This window comes from Salvia hispanica, chromosome 5 (assembly GCF_023119035.1).
Source record: "Salvia hispanica cultivar TCC Black 2014 chromosome 5, UniMelb_Shisp_WGS_1.0, whole genome shotgun sequence".
NCBI classification, from domain to species: domain Eukaryota; kingdom Viridiplantae; phylum Streptophyta; class Magnoliopsida; order Lamiales; family Lamiaceae; genus Salvia; species Salvia hispanica.
Genome location: NC_062969.1, coordinates 37,977,499 through 37,991,671, shown reverse-complemented (window position 1 = coordinate 37,991,671; position 14,173 = coordinate 37,977,499). Strand labels below are relative to the sequence as shown.

At 41.0% G+C, this 14,173-nt stretch overlaps 2 protein-coding genes across 2 annotated transcripts; one reads left to right on the top strand and one right to left on the bottom strand.

The window, feature by feature from the left end:
- The first annotated feature begins 429 nt into the window (after window positions 1-429).
- On the top strand, window positions 430-4,370 carry LOC125190293 (calcium-dependent protein kinase-like). The gene is made up of 8 exons (XM_048087560.1): window positions 430-1,442; window positions 2,434-2,577; window positions 2,664-2,816; window positions 3,344-3,453; window positions 3,595-3,762; window positions 3,847-3,974; window positions 4,158-4,257; window positions 4,332-4,370. Exons 1-6 carry the CDS (start codon window positions 680-682, stop codon window positions 3,859-3,861), a joined length of 1,353 nt encoding a protein of 450 aa, XP_047943517.1. The 5' UTR covers window positions 430-679; the 3' UTR covers window positions 3,862-3,974; window positions 4,158-4,257; window positions 4,332-4,370.
- A 669-nt stretch (window positions 4,371-5,039) lies between these two features.
- On the bottom strand, window positions 5,040-9,420 carry LOC125187891 (putative late blight resistance protein homolog R1B-16). The gene is made up of 3 exons (XM_048084540.1): window positions 8,670-9,420; window positions 7,659-8,150; window positions 5,040-7,444 (listed from the first exon to the last, which is right to left on the bottom strand). Exons 1-3 carry the CDS (start codon window positions 9,312-9,314, stop codon window positions 5,183-5,185), a joined length of 3,399 nt encoding a protein of 1,132 aa, XP_047940497.1. The 5' UTR covers window positions 9,315-9,420; the 3' UTR covers window positions 5,040-5,182.
- Between the last annotated feature and the right edge of the window lie 4,753 nt (window positions 9,421-14,173).

Genomic DNA, 14,173 nt, shown 5'->3' with positions numbered 1-14,173 from the left:
GAATATTTATTCGAGCAAGGATAACATTTACAATTTTATTTAATCCAAATATGAATCAAAATCATGATATATATTGCACTTAGTATGACTCATTAGAATATTTAAATTCACATTTCTTAGAATAAATAGACCTCTATCTCTTTATGTGGTCGTAAAGACTAAAGAGATGCTATTGTTTTAGATAAATTAAAAATTCAGTCAACACTAACGACAACATGCCAGATTGCCAGTTATTACAATTTGCTAGGAAATCCAATTGTAATTGAGACGTAAATCTATAATTGCAACATTCCATTACAAAATTGCTTTGACATATTCCTTTTTCCTAAAACGTGTAAACTAAAATTTAAATCGAAAAATGAAGAAGTAAAAGCGTGAGAAATCAGCCGCGCGTCAAGGCGAACACGCTTGCCGTTGTCGAGGCCTTCTCCCATAACTCTTCTCATTTCTCACTCAATTGAATGCTCTCTCTCTCCTTCATTTCAATCTCACTCCCATATTTCCGATCGTCATTTGTCACTACTCGGGATTTGACAGAACAAGTCCTTTTTCAGTCCCAAGATTTGGTTTTTTTTGGGGTCCGCTTTTCTATTCTTTCCAATTATTCCGACCATAAAGCGACACTAATGATTTCGTGCACCTAATTTGGTCGGACTGAGAGAAGAGGGAAAAATAAAAAATGGGAGGTTGTTTAAGCAAGAAAAATCCCCCTAGCCGTAATGTGAACGGCTTCAGATCAGAAAGAGCGACCAATCATCAAAAGGCACCAATTGATCGCCCCGATCAATCCGAAAACCGAGCCATCGTCCCTGAAAGGAGGCAGCATCAGCATCCACATCAACATCAACCGCCGGCGCAAGCTCAGCCGGCGCCAATTCCATCTCCGTCTCCATCGCCATCTCCCCGCACTCCATCCCGGCAGAAATTGGAGGCGAATAGCATATTGGGGAAGCCATTGGAGGAGGTGAAGTCCAAGTATTCGATCGGGAAGGAATTGGGGAGGGGCCAATTCGGGGTGACGTACGCGTGTACGGATGCGGCGACGGGGCTGCAGTACGCGTGTAAGTCGATCTTGAAGAGGAAGCTGGTGAGCAAGAACGATAGGGAGGATGTGAAGAGGGAGATTGACATCATGCAGCATTTGAGCGGCCAGCCCAATATAGTTGAGTTCAGGGGCGCCTACGAGGATCGCCAGTCTGTGCATCTCGTCATGGAGCTCTGCGCCGGCGGTGAGCTCTTCGACAGGATTATTGCCAAGGGCCATTATTCTGAGAAGGATGCTTCTGATCTTTGCCGCCAGATTGTCAATGTGGTTGATCACTGCCATTTTATGGGGGTCATGCATAGGGATCTCAAGCCTGAGAATTTCTTGCTTTCCAATAAGGAGGAGAAGGCCATGCTCAAAGCTACTGATTTTGGCCTCTCTGTCTTCATTGAAGAAGGTGATTACCTCTCTTCTTTTCTTTTGCCATTCACATTCGGATAGATATTGCTGAATTTTGTTTCCATGAGAAGAGCTTTTAACTGCCTACACTAATTTTCTGTGCTCTAAACTGTATAAAAAGAGTTCATTTCTCCTGGCTGTTTTATGTGTATGTTTAGGCCAGTTTCTGGCGACTTGTCTGAGGTGCCATGTTCAACTTATGGTTCTTATACTTGTTTGATTGAGTAATAATGCTGACGTTCTGGAAGACTGGAACTTTGTGCTCCTAGCACGCCTTTGCTTTCTACGATTTCAAGATTGATAGAGCTCTACAGTGCACCAAACTAGGCATATGCTTTTCATGATTTTGCTTTAAAAACAAGGGATTTAATTTATGTTCTTTATCGTATGAGTTGAACTGTTTTGTGTTTTCCCAGTTTAAGTTAAAGTGATCAATTTCTACAGATTAGTGAGTTATTTTGAAAATGTGAATAGTACGTTTTGTAATTATGGTTCCTAATAATGTGGTGGGAGACTGGGAGGGTAGTGTTGGGAGGTTATGCGAAAGTAAAGGTGCGATCTTTCAGCCCTCTATCACTTTATTGGGCATTTGTTGCAGGAAAGTAAATCCTTTCTCCCTGGTCATGACTTATGATTCAGCATATTAGCCATATACTATATGCTAGTCTCTTGTAGGGATTTGAGTTTTGACAATCTTTATCCCTGTGAAGGAAGAATATAGCTCTAAAATTATTAAAAGTTTAATACCAGTTTTTCTGCTCAGTGTGATGATACTGTCATCCAGATTACAGATATGGGATACATGTCTGTGTAAAAGTCTTCTGGACACTCATCCAGGTCTTTATTTGCATTCTAGATATTCATGTTTGCAGTTAACTTTTTGAACTCATTTATCTCTTCAGTTGAGTATACTAATCTTCTGTGTCATACGTATCTATTTTTTTGTACTATGAATCAGTAATTGACTTCATTTCATCAATATTTTCCAGGAAAGGTGTATCGAGATATAGTTGGCAGTGCATACTATGTTGCACCTGAAGTGTTGCGACGAAGTTATGGGAAGGAAATAGATATATGGAGTGCTGGTGTTATTTTGTACATCCTCCTCAGTGGCGTGCCTCCCTTTTGGGCTGGTACGACTAACCTCTTGTGTTGCAAGATGACAAATAGATGACAAATGTTTCTGATATTCTAATTGGTTTGTGAAAAATTTATGCAGAAACTGAACATGGCATATTTGATGCTATACTTAAAGAAAAAGTTGATTTTGATAGCAACCCATGGCCTTCCATATCAAACAGTGCCAAAGACCTTGTTGGTAGAATGCTAACAAAGGATCCAAAAACTAGAATTACTTCAACAGAAGTACTGGGTAATTTCCTCTCTTGTTTTTTCATAGCTGCAGTTTCAGTCTTTATAATCTTGTCTATTGGTTGCTTATAAATTGTGTGTTTGTTTTTGCCCATGACTATAATCTTAGCTCGACTTTATGCCATAACACAGTGCAGATGAGAATTAAGACAAATAAATTTGACTTGGTGATATGGTGTCATTGCACCATTAATTATCTTGATAAAGTCGATGATTTTAATCTGCAGCATCACAATGTTTCAGTAATTATTGGGCGAGGAAGTGTAGAAATAGGTGTTCGGATGTCAAGAACTCTATGAAATGCAGAGCACAGATAGTCTTCTTTGAACTAAGTTTACTTATGTGTGCATGATTTAATAATTTCTCGGTGGACTTGTTGTCACATTCTACATTTTGGATAGTTTTGTTTGCAATCCATTGATTATATAACCAAGTAGTTTTTTCTATTCTTTTGCAACAGACTCCTAGTCATGAAAGTATATTCATAAGTTACCAAAGTTGATATTATTTTCTTCTTGTTTCTTGAAGAGCACCCCTGGATTAAGGGACAGGCATCTGATAAGCGGATCGATAGTGCAGTTCTCTCCAGAATGAAGCAGTTCAGGGCAATGAATAAGCTCAAGAAACTTGCATTAAAGGTCAGACTTGTTATTGCATTTGTCAAAAGTTTCTGATCAAGAACTTTAATCACATTTGTGATTACGTGAAGTATTAATAGTTACTTAGATGAGAATTCTCACTACCGATCAAGATTCTGATGCATTTGAGATTTTTTGCAGGTCATTGCACAAAGTTTATCCACAGAAGAAATAAAAGGTCTTAAAGCTACGTTCATGAACATCGACACTGACAATAGTGGCTCAATAACTTATGAAGAATTGAAATCTGGATTGGCGCGGCTTGGGTCCAAATTGTCAGAATTTGAAGTAAAGCAACTCATGGAAGCTGTGAGTATCACACTTTTATATGGAAAGTAGAGTCAGCCTTCATTAGCTTTGCCACCACCCTAAGCTACTTCTATCCTAATACAGGCTGATGTTGATTGAAATGGGACTATCGACTACGAAGAATTTATCACTGCAACGATGCACAGACATAAGCTGGAGAAGGACGAGCATCTGTTCAGTGCATTTCAATATTTTGACAGGGATGGTAGCGGGTAAGCCTAGAAAATTGTTTCAGTGTCGTATTTTTAACGTCTGGATAGGGCGTTTTTTTCAAAGAATACTTTATCATTAGTCTCTGTATATGACTAAAGTGAAAGGAAATCATGTATGCTACTACAAAAAACCATTTTTGTTATACAAAGTGGAAGCATAATGCATGACTTGATTGATTTCAGCTATATCACAAGAGATGAACTGGAAACTGCTATGAAGGAGTATGGTATAGGGGATGAGGGAAGCATCAGGGAAATAATTTCGGAGGTGGATACAGATAATGTAAGTTACCTTAGTATGGACATGTTTTGTTTTGTTTGTGGTGGGCATGAAACTTATGGGGTTGCACTTGATAGGATGGAAGGATCAACTACGAGGAGTTCTGTGCAATGATGAGAAGCGGAACACAGCAACCTGGAAAGCTCTTGTAGAGGATCAAGTCGAGGATGGTGCTTTTTCACCGCACCTCCATGATGCTTTGAGTTTTTGAGGTATTTACCTGAGAAAAAGCCTTATTTCTTCATCTAGTTACATAAGTTTTTTATGGTGTAATTTTGTAACAAGAGATAGAGTAGCAAGTTAGAAATGTTTATGGTTTTACATAAGTTTTTCTTTTTCTCTTTTTTCGAATGCTTTTAACAAAGCTATTTCGAGTTATTCAGTTAATGAATATATGATATTTATTTCATTAATAGAGGAATAAGGAAATTGGGTTTGATTGTTCCATTAATGCCTACAAATCTTGATCTGTTTATTTTTTCAAAGATTTAATGTAAGTGTATTTATGTTCATTTGAGAATCACATGCTACATCTGAGTCATAAACACAAGTTAAAAGTTTATGAGCGAAAGCATCTTTCGTCCGAAGTTCATGATTTTAAGGATGAATAGGCTCAATTTCCTTTTTTGTCGTCCCATAAAAAAAGTTCATATATCTATTAATAGAAACTTTTTTTCCTTCTCTTACTATACCAATTAGTATTTATTAAAACTCGTGTTGTTCCTAAATGACTTATTTCGAGGGAGTAGTATTTATCAGTTGAGGAAAATCCAGAGAACTTGGTACAATTCGATGTGGAAAATTTGATTAAAACATGCCAAAATTGCAACAACCCAATCACTACAACTTACAAGAAAATATAAATTCAGTTATCCAAAAACCATAGAAGAAAGTTAAAACTTTAAGTAACTAGTTAAATCTAATTACTTTACTTGAATTTCTTCCCAGTATCCCATGAACAAGTGACTTGATTTTTACGAGCTGGCATGCCATAAACATTCCATGCATGCTTCGCTTTCATTTCCTCTGCCCATTTCATAACCACAGAGTTGCAGTCATCCACTTCAATCATTTTCATAGAGGATACGGTATTGAGAGGAAGCTCTTCAAAATTATAGCAGTGTTTAATGCTTATATGCTCAAGCTTTAGGAAGCTGGGTACTGTGAGTTTCCACCAGACCAGATCTGTATCTTCAATCACAAGATATTTCAGATTCATAAAGTCGCGGTAATTCGTTTCCCATTCTAGCCCTTGAAAGGCGTAGCATTGCAATTTGAGCACTTCAAGATTCTCCAAATTACCTATTATAGTCATGTACTTCCATGGATATCCAAGCCCACTCAGACTCAGTTTTTTAAGACCCGATGGAAACATCGAACGAGGAGCGGGCGGGGGGACAACATCAGGGGGAAGGTCAGGATTCAACACGACACATTTAAGTGACTCTAGTCTACGGAGACGAGAGATACGATTCAAACAACGGAAGCTTTTACTGTTGTCATCATCTGGTTCCAGTTCGATTTGAATTCCTAACTTCTTCAGATTTCGGATTTTCTTGAGGACCTTCCTGGTGCAACTTTGAGCATCCACATCTAAGAGTGTCAAGAGTTTAGGTAAAATAGTGTCGGAACTAGGATTCTGTAAGCGCCCTCCCTCGATCTGAAGATGGTTTAATTCCTTCATATCCCAAATTTCTGCTGGCAAATGTGAAGAATGTTCTCGTGATTTGATGCTCAGATGCCGGCTGACACTCAAATGCTGAAGTTTCTGAAGTTTGGATATGGAACCTGGCAATTTCCCGTTGCAAGTGAGTGCAAGAAAGGTTAGTTGAGTTAGTTTCACTACTTCAACTGGAAACTCGTACAAGCGGATCGTAAGAGCATAGAGTACTCTTAGGAACCTTGAAGTGAAAGATATAGGTACTGGATATTGATGGTGAGGACCAGTATAGAGCAAAGAATGTATACGCGAGATTGACATGATTGAATCTTGCAAATCTTTGAGGCTGAATAGGACTGCACTGCGAATGCACAACCTGCGATATGCTTCTATACTTTCGACTGAATTATGGACATCAACATTCAGTGTAAGAAAAAACTTGCTCCTCATGGCTTCACAGTTAGATAGGTGCCAGAAGACAGAATGAAGGCGGCAAGTCTTGACTTTGACCTTCATGCCCTTCTTGCAAACCACGACTAGACTTTTGTCAACAAGCTCTGCCAAACAATCCATGGCAAAATCTTTCAAAGTTTGGGATGGATTTGGTTCGAGGAAACCCTCAGCAGCCCACATTCTGACAAGTTTGGAAGTTGGGATCTCATAATATTGAGAGAAAATTCCCATATACAGAAAGCAGGCTTTTAAATGTTGAGGCAAGTAATTGTAGCTCGGAGATACTACATTTGACATTAGAGCTTGAGCCTCCATGAATACATAGTTCTTTTTCTCTGCTACCTCTTCCCAAAACTCTAGGCTGATCTCAGTTCTGGATAGAAGGTCGGCAACTGTGAGGATTAAAAGAGGAAGACCTTCACAGTGCTTACAGATCTTTTTTCCGATTTTTTCTAATCTACGAGGGCATAAGTCACTGGAGAACACCTTCCGACAAAAAAGAAGCCAGCTTTCTTCTTCATCTAGCAAGGGCATCTTGTAAACAAAATCAGATCTTCCACATTTTGCTACTTCAAATAGCCTTGTTGTTACGAAGATTTCACCCTTGATGTCGGGCAATAGATTTTTCAGGTAATGCAAGGGTTCTTTGTTCCATAAATCATCCAACACAATGAGGCATCTCTTATTGGATAATGTTGTGCACAAATCCTTAACCAGTTTCTCATCTTCTCTTAAATGCTTTTTGTCAACAGCAACGCATAGTCTCGCCAAAACATCTACCAAGAATTCTTCCGACTGATAATTTGGGCCAAGAGTGATCCATGCATGGTGATCAAAATGGCACTGAATTAGTGGGTCATCAAAAACTTTCTTAACCAGAGTAGTTTTACCAATCCCTGCCATCCCAAAGATCGAAAAAATCTCCATGTTTGGATGTAACCTTTTTGGGAACATTTGCAACTTAATCCCTTCCACATGATTTGAGAAGTTGAGCATTTTTGCTACTATTTTAAAAGTTGCAGCTCTTCGATCATCATCTGGCACTGAATTGTTAAAATCGTCTTTGAATCTACAAACCTGTTAAAAGAGTAGATATGAGACTGGCCACTCCTTTTCTTTAATATTGAAATTTAGTTCAAGTTTGTGGTCTATATAATATTGACTGCAGTTCGAGCTCAACTAGTGTGTGGTTTGTTTTAGTTCAAAAACACGATCAGTCATGTATCAAAGTAAAGATGCATTTCCTGTACATCATTAACTAAGTTTGTTATCTTCAGCAAAGTAGTAGTACCTCAGATATTTCATCAGCAACCATGAAAATAGGATTGTCTTTGTCAGCTGCTATGTTGTTCCAGTACTCTGGTGTCTTCTTGGTGCTGGAAAGGAAGAGAAGTACCTTAATGATTACGAGACGGAGACCTTGGCAATTCTTGATTATATTCTTTCCAGCTTCCTCAAGTTGTGGTGGGCAAAATGGCCCTCCAAAAACAACCAGGCAAAGAAAGTCCCACATAGGATGTTCATCAAAGTCAGGCATACGAGAAATATGGAAACTGTTTGAAAACAGAGCTATTTCCTCTAAACTGGTAGTGAGCAAGAGTAGGCTTCCATTGTCTTGCTTTGGAAATGACCGTCTCAAGTACTCCCAAATATTTGTGTCGCACACATCATCCAAAACAATCATGTATCTCCGATCCTTCAATCTCGTGTACAAATGCTCAACTAGTAGTTCCTCATCATCTCCTAATCCCATAGACTGGTCTGGATTCACAGGATGTCCAGTCTGAAATGAGATATTCAAGACGAAAGCAAACACATTTAGTCTTTATTCATTCACAAGCTTGGAGGCAACTCGACATTAGTTCCACAAATCCATAACCTACATAAACCTATATCGCGTAATAATAGCGGATGACTGTTGGATTTAGCATTACATTTACAACATTCTGCAATCTTCATATGAGCTCCAAATCATGGCAACGAAAACACCACTTCCAGAGTATTATTACTATAGTTCAGCTAGCGGAAGTTGTATCGAGCTAAGGCAAATCGAGTCTTTATACATTAACTCGCTTAAACAAAAACTCAACACTTGTTCCACTTGCAAGTGGACCAATGACTGCATCATATTAATGCAATATCATATGAGTTTTTGAATCTTGGCAATTAAAACATCAGTTTCATAACATTATAATTATCAGTAGTATTTATCAGCTGTGGAAGTTGTGCAGAGCTAAGGCAGATTGAATGATCTAATCGAAATACTTCAACAGTGAAAATTACCTAAAATGAGAAGACAAACCTTAATTTCATTGGAAGGATAACCTAGTTGAGGAAGAATAGCTAAAATGATATCTTTCCATTGATATTTGCGGCCTATTGTCACCCACGCGCCACAATCCACACATTTATCTTTGCCTACGCACAGCTCTTCAAGGATGATCCTCGCAGTAACTGTTCTTCCGCTGCCAGCCCTCCCAACAATCCAGAAAATGCCATAGTCGCATGGCCTCACACCTCCAACCAGCTTTTTCTTAATGCCACTAATCTCATCGGAGATTCCAACCATCTCTACTCCGAAATCCCTAATTGAGGAAAAATCTGATGTACTGTCATCCTCTTCAGGCGTGTCTAATTTTTTGATGAACTCTTCCTTCATCCTCTTCACATTTTCGGAGAAAGAAACTATTTCTAGCCTCACTTCCTCCATCTCCAGATTTTTTTCGTAGTATTCCAGCGAATCTTCTAATTTTTGTGCTGCCTCTCTGATTTCTTCATCCAATTCGTTCAACCTCTTGCTTCTCCAGATGCTGTCATCGAGTTTTCTGAGAACCTGCTGTAGCGACGTCACCTCCACGAGTGCAGATTGCAGAGTGGCAGAGGCAATTGAAGAATTGAGAAGGCGGTGGATTGTGTGCTTGAGAGAAATGACTGCAGCATAAGCCATGTCTCTTCTCTCTCTAGCTACTGGACCTCCTCACAAAAACACTGCAAGTAATGTGTATGCAAATATGGAGTAATTCTTAGAGAGAGAAAACAGAGTGAGTGATTAGAAACAGTGGTACTACTGTATCCATGTAATCACGCATAGTTCTCCAATTGTGATGCGGACGAACTACTGCAAATCATTGTTCCAAGTGATGAACTGATTCCGGTTATTCTATGTGAGCAGGAATAAGAACTGCATTGATGATGATGATGATGATGATGATGATGATGATGATGATGATAAATTAATACTTCCCTCCGTTCACATAAGAACATTCATTTTGACATTTTAGTATATTCCAAAATAATTATTTTTATTAAGAGAATAACAATGGTGGATAAATACAAAAGATGCTCTCAAAATTCACCAGAACTACCCAGCCAGTTATTCTTAGTTTTTAATACTTCTTCTCGTGAATCTGTGATGCGAATTCTCCCGCTGCCTTCACTGCTTACAAATAGCTTCTATTATTTGTGATCGAAAAATATGCAAGAAAAAGATATCACTTGTTATTTATGAACTTCCGATATAATCACACACACGAAATATGATGCAAATAGTTTGGGACGAGGATATAGCTTCCACATTTTAAAACATAGAGGAAATAGTTTGGGACGGGGATATAGCTTCCACAAATGTGAGAATCGAAGAACGAGAAATTGAATGGAAAGGAAAACCAAAGTTGTATTGATGTGTGACTTACGCGAGTGTTTGCACTATAATCGGCTACACATATCACAAGAGTGACGAGCACATTTTAAATGACAACTTTCCCAATAACAACAAAATTCTGAACAAAGGAGCCCCCTTGGTGTACTGGCAAAGGGCGCCACCTCCTTATTCGTCCATGAGGTCAGTGGTTCTCAATGGAGACAACTTTGTGGAATTAATTTTCCATGGAGGTGCTACCTATTCCGTCCATGCGCGTATGGGTATGTTGCTCCCCGGCCTTCGGGCTCGCGTCTCTCGCCGGCCTTCGGGCCCGCGTCTCTCTCGGGCCCGAAGGCCCGTCCCTTCGGCGTTCCATCGGACCTCCGGGCCTGGTGCCTTAACGGGCCTCAGCCCGGAACCATGCCCCGTGCATGTGCTTCACCGTTGGGCCTCGTGCCCTTCGGCGATGGTCGTGCCCTCGTGGTGAGGCCGTGCCGAGCCCTTGTGGCTCAGCTTCGGTCTCGTGCCGAGATGTCCCGCGCTGTCTATTTCCTCGCTCGCACCCTCGTGGTGCGAGAGCCAGGCCCATGCGGTCTAGGCCCGAGCATAACCCAACAAAAATACCTCAAATGAGTAGGGACAAGCCGGAGAGGTAAAACTTCTCAAACGAGCGTGGTATGCGGGGAGGTCTCCGTCATACCCAGGCCGGAGGGGGTTTCGGGAGTACTTTCCCGTCGATTTATCGGCGGTTGCCGGGATGCCTTGGCAGACGTGCCGAGCGTCTCGGCTCCTCGCTCGTGCCCTTGTGGTGCGAGAGCCAGGCCCTGTGTGGTCTAGGCCCAAGCATAATCCCGCAAAAATACCTCAAATGAGTAGGTCCAAGCCAGAGGGGTAGGACTTCCCATATGAGTAAGGGCACGCGGTGATTAAAACCCCGTAGAGCGATGCCGGAGGGGGTCCCTGGGGTGTGTGCGTGTGTGTATGTCCCGTCGGTTAAGACGAAACGTGACTCCCAAAAAATCCTACGACATGGGCTACCTTAGTGGGCATGTGGCGATTAGGGTTTCTGGAGTAAGGGGCCTTTCGGGGTGGGTCCTTGCGACTATAAATATTGTTTACCCATACTTTAGTTTTGAAGGAAGCCCCTTGGTCTATTGGCAAAGGGCGCTGACTTACCGCTCCATAATCCTGGAGGTCGCATGTTTGACCCCTGGGAGGCGCAACTTGTGGATTTTATTTTCCATGAGGTCCTCTCCCCTGCGGGGCCCAGCCTAACCCAACAAAAATACCTCAAATAAGGTAAGTTTGAGGGGTAAAACTTCTCAAACGAGGGGGATGGGGGGAGGTCTCCCCATCCCCTTTTTGGGGGGGGTTTCCGAGCTTTCCCCGCGATTCATCGGTTTTGGGGGGATGTCGGAAGACGTAATAGCTCCCTTTTTCGCCCATCGTCAGGCCCCTGGGGTCCCAGATCTGTGCCATGTGTGGTCTAATTTCCACCCGAATCCCGAAAAAATTTTTCCAAAAGTAGGCCCAAAGCCAAGGGGGGGATTTCCAAGCATGAAGGACCCCGGATGGAACCGGCAAAATGGGTGCATAAATAAAAAATCACATAATAACGACTATTTAGCATTATTTAAAAAAGCTACCAAAATTATCACGATCATGCTCATAACTTGAATCAATCATGCTTTAAGAATATTGAAACCAAAAAACATGTTTTTCCTTTGAGAAAAAAAATCCCTTTTGTTAATTCTCCAAAAAATTTAAGATGGTTTAAAATTTCTCCACGTGATGTTTTGGGAGTACTAGACCACAAATTTTCCCTCCCCCTTTTCCCCCGAACCCCGTATCCCAAACCGGGGGCGATTTTACTGGGAATACTAGGACTTAAAAAAAGAAGACAAAGAAACCTTTTTGGGAATAGGGAGAAAAAATTTAAAATTTTAAAAATTGCTAAATTTTCAAAAATTTTAGCAAAAAAATTTGGGTTTTTTTCCCCTTTCCTTTATTCCCCTTTATTTATTTTAAATTTCCTTTTGGTTTAAAGGATCTAGGGAAGGTTTTGGGGATAGGGGTCATCCAATTTATTTTTACAATTAAATTGAACCTACAATTTAATAAAATTAAAATTTTGGAAATATTACGAAAATTTTTTTCTTTTAAGTAATTTTTAACTCCCCCCACCCAAAATCCGAAATTACGAACCCGGGTTTCCCTTTTTAACTTTTTTTCCCCCGTGCTTAAGTTTAAAAATGTCCATTAATTAATTAAATGTTTTCCTTTATTGACTTAATTAATTAACTTCTTATTAATTCCAAGAGGGGGACTTAAAATGAAACACTTTATTTATTATTCATAGAGAATCACACTCCAACCGGTTTTGGGTTTCCAATAATAAAACCTGCCGCTCCTTTTTGAAGGGCATTATCAAACGAGACTCCCCGCACGATTCAATATAATAGCAATCCTAGCACCGCTAGATATCGATCACCACCCCCAATATAAGATAATTTTGGGTTTCGAAAAACCCGGGAACCCTTTGATAAACAAAGCCAAAGGGATAATCAAACCGTTGCTCAATGCTAACCTCATTGGGGTTAAGAAAAAAATATTTATCAAGACCTCGGTCAAAGATAGCCTAAGGCAAACTTTGGTTTAGACCGTTTTCGAACCCCACCAAGTATCTTATTTCGAAGGTTTTGAAATATCGGGCCATTTGCAACCTTTTCGATGGTAGTCAAATTCCATCTAGGTTTTGAAAAAAAGGGCGGCTATTGTGTGGAGATTGGGGACTTGGTTGATTTTCGAAAAGTCCAGCTCTTCTTATAGTTTCTTTTCGTCTCCAAAGCTTAAGTTTCCCTTTCCCTTTCTCTATTTTAATCTTAAGTGTGAGTTGGGTAGTGTGCTTTTTGCTTTGTGTTCTTGCGTTTCATTGCTGTGCAGGGCGAGATTCAAGTCTTCAAAGGCATGAGAAGGTCGGAGTTGAGGAAGGAAGCCTCGGAGCTACATTCCAGCGCGCTCCGGGTTGGATCTTCGCGGCCTTTTCGTGTTTTCCGGCAGTACTCTTGCCGGAAACCTTTTTCTTTCCGGTGTTGTCTTGTTGGAAGTTGTATTGCTGCTCCGGTTGACGAAGAGTCTCCTTTGCGCCATCCCAACAGTCACTACATTGGAACTAATTTATTTTAAAGTCCCAATAAACCGCTTTAATTGCTCTCTATTTCCTAGAATTTAAATTTGAATTTGGGCGATAGTGGGGGTTGGTGAGTTGGCGCGTTTTCCTGAGTCAGGTCTGGTTTGCCGGGTTTGGGCATCGGGTCTGGGCTGAGTCATTAATTTAATTCGGGTCTGGGCCTTCTTGGGGTTTGGGCTTGGTGGTCTTTGGGCCGGTTCAAGTGGTCAGAGTTGGGCTTCGGGTTTGGGCCCGATCTTGGGCTTGATCCGGGTCTAATCCTCTTTCGAGTTTTGGGCTTTGGAGCTGGACCTGGGGGGTTCGAATCTGGGCTGGAAAAATCTGGGCCGAACTGGGTCGTTGCCCTTCTCATCCGGGTCACTTGAATTTATAGTGAAACAAATCTTTGTCTTAGCCTCTCGCTTGGTTTTTTTTGAGCACTCTCCTATTGGAGGAGAGACGAAGGAGTGTGCACTGCCATTGACGAAGACGCAGCTGCTGGGCCAATCCTTCACCTCAGGTTGCTCTGTCCTCCTTTGTTTATTCTTTATTTCCTAACTTGTCTTTTGTAGGCTAGATTCGTGTGAAGTTATCTACCAAATGGAGATTGGTTCGACGGCAAAGGACGGCCTTGGATCGTCGACCCCGATTGAGCCACGGACTGAAGTGCTCACCTCTATCAACAATCCTCCGGAAAATCAGAGCGACCACATGCTAAATATTTCGGAAATGCCTTGGGATAAGGTGCGAAACAAGAACAAAGAAGTAGAGCGCGAGAGGAAAAGAAGCAAAGCCACTATCCGCCAACGACTCCTAAGCCAACTTGTGGCGATTGATGGCAAAGCCCCAAATATTGGAGCACTCTGCAAGAAATTCAACATTCCCGTTCGCGTCCATGGTGAGCATGGAGATGTTTATGACAAGACGGACGATGAACTTAGAGGGGAGATTGAGGCAAAGCTTGAAGCGGAGCGGAATAATGCATGGATAGCCTCAA